The sequence below is a fragment of the Anoplophora glabripennis genome, unplaced genomic scaffold (genome assembly GCF_000390285.2).
Source record: "Anoplophora glabripennis isolate ALB-LARVAE unplaced genomic scaffold, Agla_2.0 scaffold31, whole genome shotgun sequence".
Taxonomy (NCBI): domain Eukaryota; kingdom Metazoa; phylum Arthropoda; class Insecta; order Coleoptera; family Cerambycidae; genus Anoplophora; species Anoplophora glabripennis.
This window is the reverse complement of record NW_019416897.1, coordinates 1813018-1831724: the sequence shown is the minus strand read 5'-3', so window position 1 is coordinate 1831724 and position 18707 is coordinate 1813018. Positions and strand designations below refer to the sequence as shown.

At 35.2% G+C, this 18707-nt stretch overlaps 2 protein-coding genes across 2 annotated transcripts; both read left to right on the top strand.

Annotated features, from left to right (window-relative positions):
- The first annotated feature begins 424 nt into the window (after window positions 1–424).
- Window positions 425–16788, top strand: LOC108905729 (neurexin-4). The gene is made up of 12 exons (XM_018708730.1): window positions 425–534; window positions 840–944; window positions 4551–4747; window positions 7701–7842; window positions 7894–8097; window positions 8193–8359; window positions 8414–8590; window positions 8645–8806; window positions 8904–9909; window positions 12140–13411; window positions 13496–13633; window positions 14740–16788. The coding sequence occupies exons 1-12, from the start codon at window positions 477–479 to the stop codon at window positions 14928–14930; spliced, it is 3819 nt and encodes a 1272-aa protein (XP_018564246.1). The 5' UTR covers window positions 425–476; the 3' UTR covers window positions 14931–16788.
- Window positions 853–2290, top strand: LOC111692005 (L-aminoadipate-semialdehyde dehydrogenase-phosphopantetheinyl transferase). The gene is made up of 2 exons (XM_023455637.1): window positions 853–944; window positions 1341–2290. The coding sequence occupies exon 2, from the start codon at window positions 1384–1386 to the stop codon at window positions 2224–2226; it is 843 nt and encodes a 280-aa protein (XP_023311405.1). The 5' UTR covers window positions 853–944; window positions 1341–1383; the 3' UTR covers window positions 2227–2290.
- Window positions 16789–18707: the final 1919 nt, after the last annotated feature.

The following is an 18707-nucleotide window of genomic DNA, read 5'->3' as shown; positions in this document are numbered from 1 at the left end:
CGCGCTAGCCTAAGGGCCACCTTAGCAAAGCGCATCCCAGGCTGCATAGCCGCACTACCCTACCCAACCATACCACACATAAACATGACACTACCCCCGGGGTTTACACAGACGAGCCGGCGAAGCAAGAAGAGCGCCAGAAGAAAGGGCCCTAGCCGGCGGGGCCCAGCCAGGACAAAAGGAGGTCCCACAAAGCGCCTACACCGGCCGCATTTGCGGTCGGGGTAGACGACGGATGGGGCCCACCTACGAAGGCTGTCCAGGCCTACACGAGATGAGGCAGGATAAAGAGGGATAATCCCCCTCGATCCCAAATCATTGAGGCCATTTTCTAGCCATAGAATAATGGCGCGTGTTGTGTCGTGTTGTAGTGGCAACATGTTTTGTGGTGGTATCGCCGTTACGTATTTCATGTTTGATGTTTTTGAGATTTGTAAAAGTTGGGTGTAACTTGTCGGTTGTGTCATGTTGTAGCCATGGTGTTGTTAAATATTTATTTATTTTTGTTTATTTATCCCAACTTAATTTCTGCAGGTAGGTATTATACAAACGTTTATTACAAAATAATTTACATGGTTCATAATTACAAATAAATCTATATTAATAATACTGTAGCAACAAAATGGCTGAGTAGGTATTTAAAATCAATTTTTAATGTTTATTCTCTGTTTTACATGATGTTGAGATAATTTCCGATTATTTTTAAACAAAATTGTAAAATGTTTTTATTCGTAAATTATTCGTATTTTATATTTTAATTTCTCATGACTCATTCCATAAATATTTATTAGTAAACAATATTTCCACAAGTTCTAATTACCATGTAACTTTTTTTTTAGATTACTACAATGAATATGAATGTAATACACCCCTATTGCATAGAGCAGCACTTAGTGCAACATCTTCTATGAATGAACGAGGACCTGAGAATGCCGTTCTTTATGGTATGTCTATTTAGTTAATAGGACTTAATTAATTAATTCAGATGAGTAATAGGTATACCTGTATCTAGTTCAAGATTTGTGGATTAGTTAAAATCTTATTTTAATTTTTTTTTGGTCATTCATGACAATGAAAATCATAAAGAAGTTCTTAAATTTACTGACGTAAAAAATAGGTTAATTATATGATTAACTAGAGGAAACCTTCAAAATGTTTACAGTAAGCTATATTGAACTGTCGACTTACTAAAGAGTAAAATTTTATATCTTTCATGATCAAATTAAAATATAGTTTTTTTTTTCTTAAATATTCAGAAAAGATTATATATACTTAAATATTTGAATCATAAAAATATGAATAATGTCACTGACATTAATACTGTTTTTCTCATTGCGTAGGTGAGGAAAACAGTGTACAGCTGTACTAGTGTAGTGTGAATCAATGAACATTTTTAAAATGACGAACACTAGTGTAAGGTGGGCATTCAATTTTACTAAGTGGAATCCGTCTCACTCCGATATGCTACTAGCCTCTTCATGTGTACAAACTGAAGAGAAGGACCGTTTGAGTAGATTCTATTTCAGAAAAGACTTTAAATCCTCCTTAATCGGCAGATTAATGATGAGAAAATTTGTTTGTCAAGCCTCCGGCAAAAAATATGATGAAATTAAGTTCCTGAGAGATGATAAAGGAAAGCCAATGTTATTTGAAAGCAATACATATCCAAACCTGGATTTTAACATATCTCATCAAGGAGACTATGTCGTTTTAGCTGGAGAATGCAGCAACGTTAAATTAGGAGTAGACGTAATGAAACTGGAATATAGTGGTGGTAAATCGTTGGATGAATTTTTTCGATTAATGACTAAGAATTTTTCCCCTGAAGAATGGGTAATGATCAAGAGTAGCGGTACTGAAAAACAACAAATAGCCATGTTTTGCAGACATTGGTGCCTCAAGGAAAGTTACGTGAAAGCAATTGGTGTGGGAATTACGATAAACTTACAAGATATTCGTTTTAAGGTTAATACGAGTGTTCTTGACAAGAATTTTATAGTCGATGATACTGAATTATATATAAAAGGGATGAAAGTGAACTGGAAATTCCAGGAAATGCTTTTAGATGATCAGCATTGTGTTGCTGTAGCTTTAAATGACACTTCTAATATGAATTTAGTTTTTAGAGAAATTGATTTTAGTGAACTGATGGAAGGTTGTGTACCTTTTCTTCCTAGGGACGAACAATATTGTCTGAACTATTTTAGGAAATGTGAAAGACCGTAATGTCATAGAAGAATAAAAATATTTTGATATAAATTTTTTTTATTTTGTGCTTTATAATTTCTCATAAATAATAAAATCATTGTTATCAAATTCCGCTTTAAAATTAATATTAAGCAAATTTAATTTCTTAGGTTGAAGTTGAAAGGTCAAGAATATGGCTTCTGAATAATTTAAAGTAATTATTTATACAATATGTGGACAGATAATTATAACTTCCACACTTATACTTATAGTCCATGATGTTTTAACTAATCCACAAATTATGTCATGAAAAATATATTTTTAGTTTTGAAAAGCACATAGATTTAGCTATATGTGTGTAGTTTTGATATATAGCATTGCATGATTTTCAGACATTACGATGTTGCTTGTTTATTAAATCAATATAAAAGTTTAGCATTTTTTGCAGGCTACAACTTTATTTTTTTATTATAGTTTTTTGTTTTTAGTTTGATTTGATTTACTAGTTAAACTATTAAATTTTCATGTTAACAATATTATAATTCAGTTATATACAGGGTGTTTCAGAAAAAAACAGCATGAGTTCTGAGAGAGCAGTTTTTTTGTGAACTACTTACAAGTTTGCTGTATTTTGTTTTAAAAATACAGGGCATTAAATTTTACAAGGATTGCCTTTTATATTTCGGGACTAGAGAACAAAAAAGAATTTTCGAAGCACTTTTTCAATTCCGATTGATGTACCTCCAAAACATGCATTTTCTGCTTCTTCAGGGATCAAAAACGTTGACCTCATAATTTATTTTTGATGTTGGGAATAAAAAAAGTCAATGGATGCCAAATCAAGGCTATGCAATGGATCACTCTTCAATTCGACATTTTCAGTTCGCAAAAAGTCTTGTTTGAGCTGATGTCTCAGAGCTAACATTATCTTGGTGGATAATGATGCATCTTTGGTGGTTGGTTTCCCTTATTTTTCCCAAGACTTCCGGCGTACAAATGGTTGTGTACCATTCAGAATTCACCGTCTGACGTAATAATAGTACAATTACCACATGCCCGGTTTTTTCGAAAAAACGGGTGACCATTTTTTTTGGACACGAACAACTTTTGAAAAACCCATACAGTCGACTGCTGTTTACTCATTCATATGCATAGATCCATTATTTGTCACCTGTTATGAAGTCGGACGTGTTTTGAAGTACGTACAGTGGTTTATTGAGTCTTTTTCATTGATTTTAGTGCTTTCAATAATTTTTAAGTTTATTAAAAATGTTAACTAGTCATTCTCTTCAGCCTTTATTCTTTATTTATATTTTGTGTGTATACTTTTTTTTTCATGTAAATTACCTAATTTTTGCAATTATCTTTTTACTAGATCGTATTATTTTAGTCTGTAAAAATAAGACGAGTCTACTCAACAAGAGAAAAGAACTTTTGTGAGTTCTGACGAGTACAATTTTTATGTAGAATTAAAAAGTAAAAGGAATGAAATATGGAATTTTATACTCAATACTTATAGTTCCTAGGCAAAAAGTCCTTTTATTTTTTAATATTCTATTGGTACCTCAGAATTTATGATACATTTTTCTGAAACACTGCATAACATTTAAAATAAATACCAGTAAATTAGAAGTAATTAGCAAAATTAATTTCCTACCAGACAGTAGCATAAAATTTTCAAAATTAAGTGTATTTTTTTAATAAAAAAATTATAAAGCCCTGCTTAAAAGGAATTGGTTGCAAAAATATTGCTGATATACAGGGTGCTTGTATGTGGATTGTCTAATTAATGTCAAATTTGACATCTAAGGGTAAAAGATTGAATCTGAGCTACGTTTTTCATTTTGGTCTCGATCTGGAGATCTGTTCAATTTCTTTTAATATAATACCTATATTTTATTACGAGCTCTAGCATTTTTTACTGCAATAGGCGGAGCGGTTAACACCCTCTGGTCAAAAGAAATGTGTCTTAAATCTTAAATTATTATAATGTAATAAATACTACAGATAAATTGTATGACATGTGTAAACTTTTTGAAGCAACAGTAATAAAGTATTACTACTAAAGGTGCGTTTTGTTAGATTTGGGGATGTCAGTCGCAGTACCCACTATATCCGAATAGTCTAAACGTCAAAATTTGTGAGCAAGCGTTTACCCCTCTTTGATCTAGCAGTATCTATATAACCAATGAAGCAACAATGCAGTTGCTCAGATCATATTTTACCTTTGGATGTAAAATTTTACACCAAATATACAATCCGAACAAAAAATTGTTAATACGAGTACAGTAAAAGGAAGTAAGTGATAAAAAAAAGTACATATGACAGTAAAAAATAATAAATAATTCCGGAAACCCCAAAAGGTGGCAACGCCTGGAGTGCCCAGGAGAGCGACTTTGACCAAAATCTCATTATTGACTTGGGTCAAGTAATGAATGTCACCAGAATCTGGACGCAGGGTAGGCCGCATAGCAAAGAGTATGTCATGGAGTACCGCATTAGCTATGGCACCAATGGCTTAGATTATGCGGACTACAAAGAATCTGGTGGTGACATCATGGTGAGGCACTTTTACTTAAAATGAAGTGAAAAATGAAACTCCTAACTAAAATAAACAAACCTCTCTTCTGAATCTAATATGTTCTAAATATTCTTTTATGCTTTAAGTCTGCTTAATGCTTTGATTTGTGTATGATACGTATTTACTGTATTCTAACCTCAAACTTATTGTAGTGGTGTGGAGATGTGAATAACGTTGACCAGTACTAGCTAGCAGGTGATAGTTTATGTTCGCATTTGCAACTCGAAAAAACTCCAGCACTAAACTAACTCTAACCTCTTTCACCTTAATCTACACTAGGCTCATCTGCTTGGACGCCTAAGGAGAGTACGTATTTTGAAAAGTTGGTGGTGGATTTGGGCGGACGGTATGAGGTCCGCTCCATCGCTACCCAGGGTAGAAGCGGCACGTCTGAATTCGTAACGGAGTACGTCATTGAGTTCTCTGATGATGGTGAGGGGTGGAAGAGTTTCCACGATGCTGACGGAGAGACTGAGGTGCACACACTTGATGCTTTTGGTTTGACAGATTTTTCGTTTCAGTTCTAGGAAATGTGTTAATCTAGCTTATGCTTCTCTCTTTCTTATGTGTGGATAATATATTTATTATTGAATTCTGACCCATTTAAGTTATCGAAAAATCATTAGCAAGTATTGATCTGAGGCTAATTTATATTTTTTTATACAAAAAAATAGGTCAAGCCATTAACTACAGATACTTTCGGTGAAAAGAATGAGTCCAGCCGAGAATAAATTTAATGCATAAACACCAATTAGTATGTAAAATTGAACTACAAGTGACCTGGATTTTTTTTTATAAGTCAGGGAAAACCTGGAAAAGTCAGGGAATTCTTTATTACTTTTGAACTATGTTACATTTTATTAATTATTATGAATGAATAATTATAATAATTGTACAGTTATTACATTTAGTAACATTTATAAAATCTGGATAATTATTCCCCTCACGTTTACTAATTAAATCCTCTAGTATCAAAACCCCTTAAATCCACGTTAGTGAAATTTGCATAAATGAAGAAAAACTGTTTAACCAACTTCTGACAGCGACTCCGTAATGAAATTTTGTTTTGTGAAATTTTAACAATAACTGGACAACAAATAATAAAAAATAAAATTAAACACTCAGGTCTAGAACATCTTCTACTTCGCTTTCTACCTTTATCTGGTGTTACAATTTCAATTTGTGTTGTAATATCGGACATTATTTTATTGGCACTTGTTAACGAGTACAAGACTAAACTAAAAACAATAATACTAGCACAACAATGACTGATCTAATACTGCATAAATTAAATTTGTACAGCGCCGCCGACCACATGTTGTCATGTTAGCCTTCTATGATTGGCTATTGTGGATTTAGTGGGGTGTGAACGTTAGCTCAAATGGATTTCGTGGGGTTTGAATCTAAACACACTTTTTAGAGTACATTTTTATACATATTAGGTAACTTTTGCAATCATTCGAATGAACACATTAATAGGGAATTTTAGTAGGAATATTTTGATGCGTATATCTCATTTTTCATCAAAAACGGATTTAAGGGGTTTTGATACTAGAGGACTCAATTGTCACATTTTTCTCAAAATGATTTGACCGCTCCATTTTAGTCACCGGAGGCTCAATATTATCTAACTGATCCATTAAAACAGCATGATGCGATGTACTACTAGAACCTGGAGTTGAAGTGTCATTGTATAGAATCCCGTTGGCTATTTCATTTTTGTTACTTAAACTGTCAGCAACATAACTTTTTGCAATTGTGGCTGATTTTTAGCCATCATGTCTCTTGATTGCTAATACATCAACTCCTGTATTAGCCAGTAACGTTGCCGATGTTCTTCGGAATGAATGGCCTGTATATGTTTCAGGATGTTCTAGTTTCAAAAACTGTGCAGTCTTATTAGGAATCATAGAAAGGGTATTCTTGGCGACTGGTTGGTTGTAACAGCTATCTGCTTGATAGCGCATAAAAAAGCATGAAATTTCAGTTTTAATTTCCAATCTAATCTTGATATATTTCTTGAGACTTTCTAGGTAAGAAACAGAACCCAGACGAGAAATAATTGTAAATGTACATAATGTACAATTTTTGAAATTGGGGTATTTTGATATATCCACGTTCTCCTCTATGAAAATAGTTGACTTCATCATTGAGCATTCACTCCACAAACTCGCCAGTGACTTTAAAGTTCTTGACTTCTCCATGAAATATTCTAGCAGTGACATTTCAGAAACACCAGTATTTTTATTCTGGCATCATTCTTTGAAATTTCTATATGCTCGTCTGTAGCACACTTTCAACTTCTCGGGCAATGAAAATTCGCAGGAAAATATTTGCAGCACATTCTATTTTAAAATGACTCATTTGGAAATAATAATTCAAAACCAGCAAATTGATGAAAACCAATGGTTTAAATGTATTGTTTTTTAGGATTACTAATTTAATTTTTTTTTCATAAAATTTTGATTTGGGGTTGTTGCAAGGTCTATGGGTATGTTACCTCATTTTTCTTTAATTTAAAAATCTTTTTTATGATGTCACTTTCATATCTTGTTCGTTGAAAAAGAAATGCCTAAATGAAAAATTGCATAACCAAAATCCCGTTATTTTCTTCCAAAGAATCTGTAACTAATAGCTCGATTTACTTTTTTGTAACACATTGTATATTAATAAATTAATAACTATAGCCAAATTTGTTCATAAAACAGTTCAATAATTCCATTCGTGGTTTGAAATTCTTAACAAAAAAAAATTCACTGTAAAATTGTATCCACGCACCACTTTTTCAATTTTCTAATTAACTAATCAATTAACTTTTTCTCTAATTTTCTACTCTAATTTTCCTTTTAATTGAAACCTGTAACTGAATGATTCTGAAATATTGGTTTTCTCTTTTGAGCGAATTATGTTGACATAAAAAGTTCACTTGTAGATGTTCCCCGGCAATGTAGATGGCGACAAAATCCACAAAAACGAATTCGAGGTACCCATCATCGCTCAGTGGATACGGATAAATCCTACGAGATGGCGAGACCGCATTTCTTTAAGAGTAGAGCTGTTTGGTTGTGAATACGGTTAGTATTCATCTTGTTATCGTGTGAAATATTAAATGTAGTCTCTTGCAGAAGCCGACAATGTGTACTTCAACGGTACCGCCCTCCTGAAATGGGACTTAATGAGGGAACCCATCTCGGCGTTAAGAGAGAGCATCAGATTCAGATTCAAGACCACTTCACCAAACGGAGTGGTCTTGTATAGTAGAGGCACCCAAGGGGATTACATCGCTTTGCAGCTTCGAGATAACAGAATGCTGTTGAACATAGATTTAGGTAAAAAAATTTGCAGTTGATTTTTTTTTATGTGTTTTTGTTTTGTATTAGTACTATTTTTTTTTGTAATTTACCCTGATTTTGTTTTTCTTCAGGTACTGATACTGTGACGAGCTTGTGCGTCGGCAGCTTGCTGGACGATAACATATGGCACGACGTTGTTATTTCTCGTAACATGAGAGACATATTATTCTCCGTGGATCGAGTGGTGGTAATGGATAAAATCAAAGGCGAATTTCAGAGGTTGAATCTGAACAGAGACGTAAATATAGAAAAATAATTATTTTTCATTGACGTTTATTCCGATACATTGCAGTTTTACGTTGGTGGTGTTCCGAATATTCAAGAGGGACTGGTAGTGCTTCAGAACTACACGGGCTGCATTGAAAATTTATATTTGAACTCGACCAACCTCATCCATGATGTGAAAGAGGCCTTCCAGTACAGAGAAGCTTTGAGGTTTGAAAAAATAAACACGGGCTGGAGTTGTCCGGTAAGTTTTCTGTAATAAATTATGAGTTGTTTTCATTACACACTCGTGTTTTAGGAGCCGCCGATCGTACCAATTACTTTCAAAACCCAGAAGTCGTTCGCGAGATTGAAGGGTTACGAAGGGATGAGCTCGCTGAATGCCTCATTTGCGTTCAGGACGTACGAAGACAACGGGATTCTGCTGTACCATGCCTTTTCATCCAGCGGATATGTAGCTGTAAGTTGGACTTCATCCTTCCTCGTTCCGCATTACTAAAAATTTTAATTTGGTGTATCTAGTTTCCCCGATATTATATTTATTATTTTGTTTCCAGATCTTCCTGGAACAAGGAAAGTTGAAAGTAGAACTGGTCACAGCCAACAACCCCAAAGTCATATTCGACAATTACGAGAGCAAGTTTAACGATGGAAGATGGCACAGCGTCGTTTTATCGATTGCAACCAACAAAGTGATCCTATCCGTCGATTACAGATTAATGCACACCACTAGACTGCTGAAAATCACCACCGGGGGCACCTACCTCATAGCAGGGGGCGTGAGCGCCGCCTTAGGTTATTCCAGTATCGTATTTCCTGGCTTTGTCGGTTGCTTGAGGACTATTCGCATCGACGGCAACAACAAACTGCCCACCGACTGGACGAAAGAGGAATACTGCTGTGGAGATGACGTTGTTTTTGACGCTTGTCAAATGATAGATCGTTGCAATCCGAATCCTTGTAAACACGGCGGAACGTGCAAACAAAATTCTATGGAGTTTATGTGCGTTTGTAAAGAGACCGGTTACGGCGGTGCCGTTTGTCACACTTCCATCAATCCGTTGTCCTGCGTAGCTTATAAAAACGTACAAGCGGTGGGGCAACGAGCCGAGATCAAAATCGACGTAGACGGTAGCGGGCCGTTGTCGCCTTTCCCGGTCACTTGCGAATTCCATTCCGACGGTAAAGTTTCCACAGTGCTCCACCACAATAACGAAGCTACGACTTCGGTGGACGGCTTTCAAGAACCCGGCAGCTTCATCCAGGACATTCACTACGAGGCGAACGACGACCAAATCACCGCTTTGATCAACAGGTCGAGTACTTGTCGGCAACGCATCGAGTATGCTTGCAAAGGGGCGAGGCTGTTCAACTCGCCCTCTGATGAGAACAATTTCAGGCCGTTTTCGTGGTGGGTGTCGAGACACAACCAGAAGATGGACTACTGGGGAGGTGGGCTTCCCGGCTCTAGGAAATGCGATTGCGGAGTGTTGGGTACTTGTATCGAAAAGACGAAGTGGTGTAACTGTGACGCCGCCTTGGATCTGTGGTTGATAGATGCAGGTGAGTCCAAATCAATTTATTAAGTACAGGGTGGGCCAAAATCAATGCTTTTGGGGGGATTTCTCTTTTCTCATATATCCCGAGAAGATAAATAAGTAATTAAGATGTCTTGGGCTTAATTTTCTAGAAAAATTGAAACCACGTCTCGATATTATGATTTGTTTAAGTTTTTTATTTGTTTTAATTTTTGGTGGTTTTTTTATTTGAAATTTTTTAATTTTTTCTTTGATTTGAAAAAAAAATTAAGTACCAGCGTTCTGTGTATATAGATGTCCTATATACAGGGTGTCTCACCACGAACACCATCGATGGATATCTAGGAAACTGCTCGAAGGATTTTTTTGAAATTGTGGCTGTAAATATTTTCAAGGTTATCATACTTTCGATTATATCGAAGGTCGATACTAACTTTCTTATTTTAAATGGAACTCAATGTCTATTTTTGCATTTTTGGAAAGGACATTTATTTTTAAGTAGAAAACATATAGCACACTCCATACTTAGGATTGACCGTTTCCCAGATATTTTGATTTTTAGGCAAAAATTGACAGATGAAGACTGACAGCAAATTTTAGTTTTCCCGGAAACAGGTTTATTTTTTTGTGCGAATGGGACATTTTGTGGAGGAAGATCTAATTTATCGGATTTAACATGAAAATTTTCCAGTTTTTATACAAGGTGGCCAAAAAAAATTATCGATTATAAAGTTCAGAAAATGTGAAAAACTCGAAATTTTTAAATGGAAACTCCCAATTTTATTAACGTGTTTGCATACTGCACTAAAATTGAGTGTTACTTTGTTAAAGTTTCCTTATGAACAGTCGTTTTCATTTTATTTACGAATAAACACCGTTTTCCTATAATGGTGTTTTCATTTGTTTCGTACATTTAGATTGGCCATGACAGGTAAATAACAATCAACATGGCAACTGTCACAGGGTTTTAATTGTCAAATTTATTTTGATAAATGTTCAAAATATCTTCCTTCAACTTCTAAACATTTTTCACATTTTCGGATTAGTTCCTTGTGGGTTGCTGCTCTAATAGAATCCGGTGATAGATGCTCAAGTGCTTGTCATACTCTATTCATACAATTTTCCTTTGTTGCTACTGGAGTACTATACATACTATTTTTTATTCTCCCAAATAAAATAGTATCTATCATGTTGATTGTTACTTACCTGTCATGGCCAACCTAAAATGTGCGAAACAAATGGAAACACTATTTTAGGAAAAAGGAAATGTTTATTCGTAATGTCGTGGTGACGTCACTGAGCGCGCATCAGAGGACAGAGTCTCGCTCTAGCATCTAGCAAGTCTACGTGCTACATCGCTGACGCTTTCAGTTCTCATATAGAAAGAATTTGTACTCTCGCAACGCGTTAGGTTTTTAACATAAATAAATCTTTAATTTCAATCCGACCAATCTGCTTCCCGATTCCTACTTGGAAAAAAATAATAACAAATATAAGAAAAATGCTAAAAATATAAGAAAAGAAAAAGGTTGAAAAGAGGTGAAAAAAAGAAATTTAAAAAAATTAATCAATAAAAGAATAGGAACAAAACAAAATAATAAATAAATTAAAAAATAAAATAAAATAAATAAACAGAAAACCGCCAAACCAATACATTAAAAAAGAGTCATACCGACACCCCAAACATTATAGGGATAAAAATAATAATAAATAAAATAACATTCTTCGGGACAACCTATGGAGAACCAGCCGAGGATGTCAATTTAGGACTCATTTGGATTTCCCGAAGGCCTTAGAAGAAGACAGTAAATAAAATGAAAACGACTGGGTTTAGGTATAGGGAAACTTCAACAAAGTTACACTAAATTTTAGTGCAGAATGTGAGTGTTAAAAAAAGTAGGCGTTTCCATTTAAAGTTGAGTTGGTTTTCCACATTTTGTGAACTTCATATTCGATAATTTTTTTTTGACCACCCTGTATGAAAACTGGAAAATTTTCATGTCAAATCCGATAAATTAGGTCTTCCTCTACAACATGTCCAATTTGCACAAAAAAATAAACCTGTGTTTCCGGGAAAACTAAATGCTGAGTGTCAATTTATGCTTAAAAATCAAAATATCTCGGAAACGGTCAATCTTAATTATGGAGTGTGCTATATGGTTTCAACATAAAAATATTCTTTCCAAAAATGTAATTTTGAAATTTCGTAAATATTTAATGATTTTTCTTCATTATAAAATATGCTTCCCATTCAGGTGACATAGTGGAAAAAGACGACCTTCCGGTCAAACAGCTGCACTTTGGTGACACCGGCAGTGCCTTAGACAACAAGGAAGGCCGTTACACCTTGGGGCCCCTGATATGCCAAGGTGACGATTTATTCAACAACGTCGTTACCTTCAGGGTGGCCGACGCCACCATAAACTTGCCCACTTTCGACATGGGCCATAGTGGTGACATCTATTTCGAATTCAGAACTGCTTCCGAGAACGCTGTGATATTCCACTCGAAGGGACCCACGGATTACATAAAATTGAGCATCGTCAGTGGCAATCAGCTACAATTCCAGTACCAGGCTGGTTCCGGGCCCATGGCAGTCATCCGGGAGACCTCTTACAAGTTGGCTGACGACAGGTGGCATTCGGTGTCGGTGGAGAGAAATCGAAAAGAGGCAATGATAATCGTCGACGGGGCATTAAAAGCGGAGGTTAGAGAGCCTCCGGGACCTGTGCGTGCGCTTCACCTCACATCGGAATTGGTCCTTGGAGCTTCGCTCGATTATAGAGATGGATTCACGGGTTGCATCAGAGCGCTGTTAATAAATGGAGAACATATAGATCTGCGGTCTTACGCTCGCAGAGGGTTGTACGGAGTGTCGGAAGGATGTGTAGGAAAATGCCAGAGTAGTCCGTGTTTGAACAACGGGACGTGTCACGAACGTTACGATGGATACTCCTGCGATTGCCGGTGGACCGCGTTCAAAGGCCCCATTTGCGCCGATGAAATTGGCGTTAGCATGAAATCTAGCTCCATGGTCAAATACCACTTCGAGGGTTCTTTCAGGTCAACCATTGCAGAACATATAAGAGTTGGCTTTATCACCCCCAATCCGAAAGGTTTCCTCTTGGGTTTCTCTTCCATGATTTCGGGCGAATTCATGACCATCATGGTTTCTAATTCCGGACATCTGCGGGTTGTGTTCGACTTTGGTTTCGAGAGGCAGGAGGTGATTTATCCCGACAAACATTTTGGTTTGGGTCAGTACCACGACGTGACACTGTCTCGGAAGAACTCCGGGTCCGTATTAGTCATACAGGTGGATAATTATGAACCGAAGGAGTTCCAGTTTAATATCAAGGCGTCCGCGGACGCCCAATTCAATAACATCCAGTATATGTATATCGGGAAGAACGAATCAATGACTGAAGGTTTCGTAGGTTGCATATCTCGTGTGGAATTTGACGATATTTATCCGCTAAAGTTGCTGTTCCAGCAAGAGGGACCCGGGAACGTGGAGTCTTTGGGAAGTACGTATTCCTCTCTCTCTTTTATTTTCTTTCTTTCTATTTGATGACATTTTTATTGACGGAAACCATATTTTGTATTTGCAGCTCCGTTGACCGAGGATTATTGTGGGGTGGAACCCTTTACTCACCCGCCTGATATCGTGGAAACCCGTCCACCGCTCCTATTAGACGAAGAAAAATTAAGAGAGGCTTACAATCAGGTGGATTCTGCAATTCTAGGAAGTAAGTTTAAATGATATTTTTTTGCAATTTAAAAAAATTTTGTTTTCTCCATGAAACAGAAATTTATCTTAAGTCTTTGACATCGTTAAAGTCTGAAAATAATTTGTATATTCTAGGTACGTACTTTATTTTCACACTACATTGTGAAAAAATTACTTTTCTTGCAGGTATATAAAAAAAAGGATTTTTCCCTGGCGATTTGATGATGACCTTGGATTTGACCTTGACTTTGACTTTCAAGGTCATTTAAAGGTCAAGTTAAGTTTTTTAAATGGGAACCCCTATTTTTTATTGCGGATTTGGAAAGAGCAGGAAATTTTACGTTTCACTATGACCTTGACCGATTCCTTGACCATTACCTTCAAGGTCAGATGTGGGTCGACTTCCAAAAGTCCCGTCTGGCACTGCCGACCAATTAACACCAAATTTGGGATACGGGGGTTTTTGGGGTCGCTGATCACAAATGTGAAATCGGTTTTTAAAAATTCGAAATACAAGACGGCAGACAATATTTTTAAAAAATCAACCAATTTACGCGAAATTTGGCATACGGGGTTTTTATGGTCGCTGATCACGAATCTGAAATCAATTTTTGAAAATTCATAATCTAAGATGGCGGACGAGATTTTTAAAATGAGTTTTGGTACCATCAAGATGGTGCACCTGCTCATTTTCGGGCAATTGAGAGAAACTAACTAGATGTAGTATTTAAAAGTCGTTGGATAGGTCGGAGAGGAACTATTCAGGGGCCAATTAGGTCCCCTAATCTGTGTCCACTTGACTTTTTCCTTTGGGGCTACATAAAAAATAAAGTGTAAGCTCCTAAACCACGAGATTTAGAAGATCTAAAACAAAAAATAGTCAATGTTTGCGCTGAAATTATTTAAAATTCTTGAAAAAATCTTTTTAAAATGACCTTCAAATACTGGTTCAAGGCCAAGAGCTTATTATTTATGGTCATATTTGTACATTTGTTTTCCATTCTTCCTAACTTATCAAAAAAATAATAGTTAAATTTCAGGATTAACAGAATTAATATATGATTAAATTTGTAAAATTTCATTAGCATTATAAATGGATATTAAAAAAAAATTATCGATTTCAAGGTGTGCTGGCTTTAATCTTTCTGGCCTTGGTGGTGCTGCTCATCATAATAGGCAGGTACCTTCACAGACACAAAGGCGAGTACCTGACCCAAGAGGACGCAGGGGCCGATACCGCCCTCGATCCCGACACTGCCGTAGTACACGGTACGACGGGCCACCACGTCCAAAAGAAGAAGGAGTGGTTTATTTAGTAGAGTACCGACGCTGTTGTTTGAAGGTTGAGGCCTAATAGTACAAGTTCAGCTGTGTATATATTTTTTCGGCAGAAGAATCTCCGAGTTGTCACGGATTCCCTAAGTCCACAACTGAAACTCAAATTTATATTGTTCGACACGTACCAAGATATTTTTTATAAGCCGGTAAGATCTGAAACTAGTTTTATCTCTATGAATTACATGACTTAGGTATAATTTTTTTTTACATATTGTCTTCGTAGTACAGGGTGTTTGGTGAAGTTGTTTCTTGCGGGAAGGTGTTTACTTTATTGAATACCCTGTACTTTTTTTAAGTTATCTGTATTAGATAAATAATATATTCGGGGGTTTTGGTTGGTATTCCTTCAGTCATACATAAAAATTATTTTTGTTCTAAACTAACTTTTTCGAATTATATTGTTGCTTTCCTTGATACAAGTCTTGGATAATTTTGTAAAAATTCAGCATCAACAATTAATTATTAACATTTAAATTGTGTAAATGTTTTACATGTAATTAAGACTCCCTCTTTTACCTAAAGATTCAGGGTATACAAGGTAATAAATAGATGTAAAAAAATAAACCAAAGCTTTTTGTACCATGAGTACCAAAATGATATTGTGGGAAATTGTTTATTTACCTGTGAATAAATTTAAAAATTAATGAAATAAACCGTTGCGCCAAATGTATCATGTTTTTTGCAGTGAACTAGACAAGATCCGTACGTTTTCCTGTTTTTCCACTTTGTATTCATAGAACTTTGCGATTTTAAACTGTATATTTTCAAATTCATTCCACAATTCCCCACACTTTAGTATCCTAGCTGGAATCTGTTCTATTTGTCGATAGTAATCTCCCTAATAAAAGAACCAAAACGCGTTAACTGTCCCTTGATAGTTGCCCGTTTGCATGTTAACTGTTAATTCCGCCATTGTAAAAATAATACCAGTTTTTCGTCCAATTTCAACACTTGTTCCCTTTTTTGAGTCCGCCAATGTCCTAATCAGCTGATGAATGACCTACTTAGCTGTGACTTCTTGCTTCTCCCTGCATAGGCCGAATGACTGCTTCAAGCACGTGTTTCGTTTGTTTTCCTGGCCCGTGGAACCTCTCTCGTCGAATCGCCGGCATGCTGTTGCCTCAGCTATTCGCTGCCTCCTACTTGTTGCTTATCCTTTTGCTGGCTCTTACGTGTAGAAACTAGCACTCGTACCCCTTCTAGCATATACAAATTTATCCATATGTCCAATCCGGTTCGAACTGATCAACTTTGTATTGTTAATGAAACACCATTTTTTAGTGGACTGTATTTGTATGTATTCGAGTATAACTTCTGTGAAATAAGACCTAAATTGTATGTTTGTTGGACAAGCTTGGAGGAGCTTCAGTTCGTAGACATTTTTATGCAATCAGACTCGTAACCGAACCAATCTCAGTATTTATATATTTTTTTACGAAAATAGTTGTGTCTAACCAAAAATTTTACATGTAATACACATCACTATAAACGCGCTTCAAAAAGTTGTTAATGTTTCAAAAATTTATCTGTTTTTCATCTTCTGAACTTATAACTTTTCGTTTAAATTAAAAATGAAAAGTCATAAGTTTAGAAGATGAAAACAGATAGATTTTTTGAGATATTAACAACTTATTGAAGTGCGTGATGTGTATTCTGTATTTGTCTGCATTTTTCAGGGTGAGATTTTTGATTAGGCAAAACTATTTTATATTACTTTTTTACATTAATTTTCGAGTTTTTTCGCAGGTGAATATGAACATCTGAAATTTTGTTTTGTTTAATTTCTCTGCGTTAGCTCCCTCAGTTTTTTAATTAGTTGAACATGAAAGTTGTTAAAAATACCTTAACAGGTTTTTTTTTGTTTCTTTTCTGAGAAAACTGCTGTTTTTTTTAAATATCACTTTATTTAGTTTTAAAAGGTATATTGGCATGTTGATTTTTAATTTTCTGTTTTCTCAGAAAAAAGTAAATAACAAAAAACTGCGAGGTGTTCTTTGTGATTTCTGTATTTTACAGGAATAAACTTATATACATGTTTGGCTATCCTAAAAACTACTTCTGTTAAGTCACACTGAAAATATCTTAAAAGAGGGAGGGACGTATCGCAAGAAAGTTAAACAAAACGGAATTAAGGAAAGTCAATGATTGAATGTAAAAATAAATACCAACCTGATTCAGCTGCAATTTTAGTGTTCATTGCATACAATTTTGTATGCGTATGTACTTTTAGTTTTATATTGGGTATAATTTCCGTCCTTTTTTCATTAGTGATTATTTTTTATATATATTTTTTGTTGATATTTTAATATTTTGATCGTTTTACTTTTTTTTCTACCAAAATAGTTATACTGACAAAAGTGCCTTTGGCATTTACTTTTATTAGTTTACCTCTATTTGATAGAATTACGTAGTAACATAGCGCTAATATTATGTAATTTTTTTACAAATAAAGTGTTATTTAATAGTCATTTCGTATTTTTTATGCCTTTGTCTTTGAACAATTAAACGCAAAAGGATGATTTATGACATGAAAATGGACAATTTAGTGCCTGACACATGACAAGCGTTAATGTTTCAAAAACCCCTCCATTCTGGTAACGAAAGCAAAAAGATTTTTGAACCGTTAACAACGCGTGGTGTGTTATAGTCTGTATTTTTATGATGCTACACGGCTTTAAAATATATCGCCTTGATGTTACAACCAATTTTATTTTCTAGTTAACGATATTGCTGGTATAATTCAATGCTAGTCGGGGCATATAACAAGTAGAGTAGTTGTTTCCTGCAATATAATCACTTAGGTTTATTTTCATCGCATGTATATTAAACGGTCGCGAACAACTTTTTTGTGAACATATTTAAAGGAGAGAATTGCATTAGGCAGTCGGGGTCCCGTCGCATCACAGTTCGTTCTGGTCCGAGCTGATCGCTGTCTTTTCCAAAATCAGTCGCATTTGGCAATCGTACACAACCTTGCTCGCGCTCTTTAAATAGTTGAGGTATTGTTTTAATAGTTACAAAAATTAAGTTATATGGAAGAGGAAGCTCGTCTCAATTGCATCGTGGTCACCCGAGATTCTTTGGAAAAGATCTGTTGAAAATGCGATGCGAGCGAGACGAGCTCGGGAACGTCTAGTGCGAATGCATACATTATAAAATATGGGAACTCCACCACGTGTGGGAATAGGAAGAATAATACTGGTAAGTTTAAATCTTATTTAAAAAAATGCCTCAACTTTGAGAACATCCTGTATATTTTATATTTGCTGTTTTTACTTATTATACAGGGTGATTCATAAACGGTGACCAAAAATGAAACTGTGTATTCTTTGGAGAAATTTAAAGGGAGTTTTTCGTATAAAGTTTTTATCTAGGAAGCTTCGTTAAAAAGATACAGGGTGTTAAACCCAAAAAAATATTTTTATTTTTTTTAAATTATTCAAAAACTTGTATGTGAAATAATTTGAAATTGGGCACATATATTTATGTAAACATTGTCCAAAATTTGAGGCGATTTCCTGAAATTTAGATGTTCCAGTGGCAGAGGTACAGGGTATCGGTGGCATATTTTTCTAAATAAAATAGTAAGCCACTGCTTTACGGTAATAATCATGATATTTTCGGATTTGTCTTTCAATTTTCTACAAATTACTACTCTTTTATGTTTTTCGAAAAAATCCTGATTTTTGAGTAACTTATATTTCCAAAAAAAAAATCCTAAACTTTTATTCTGAAAAGAATGTTTTAATTATTTT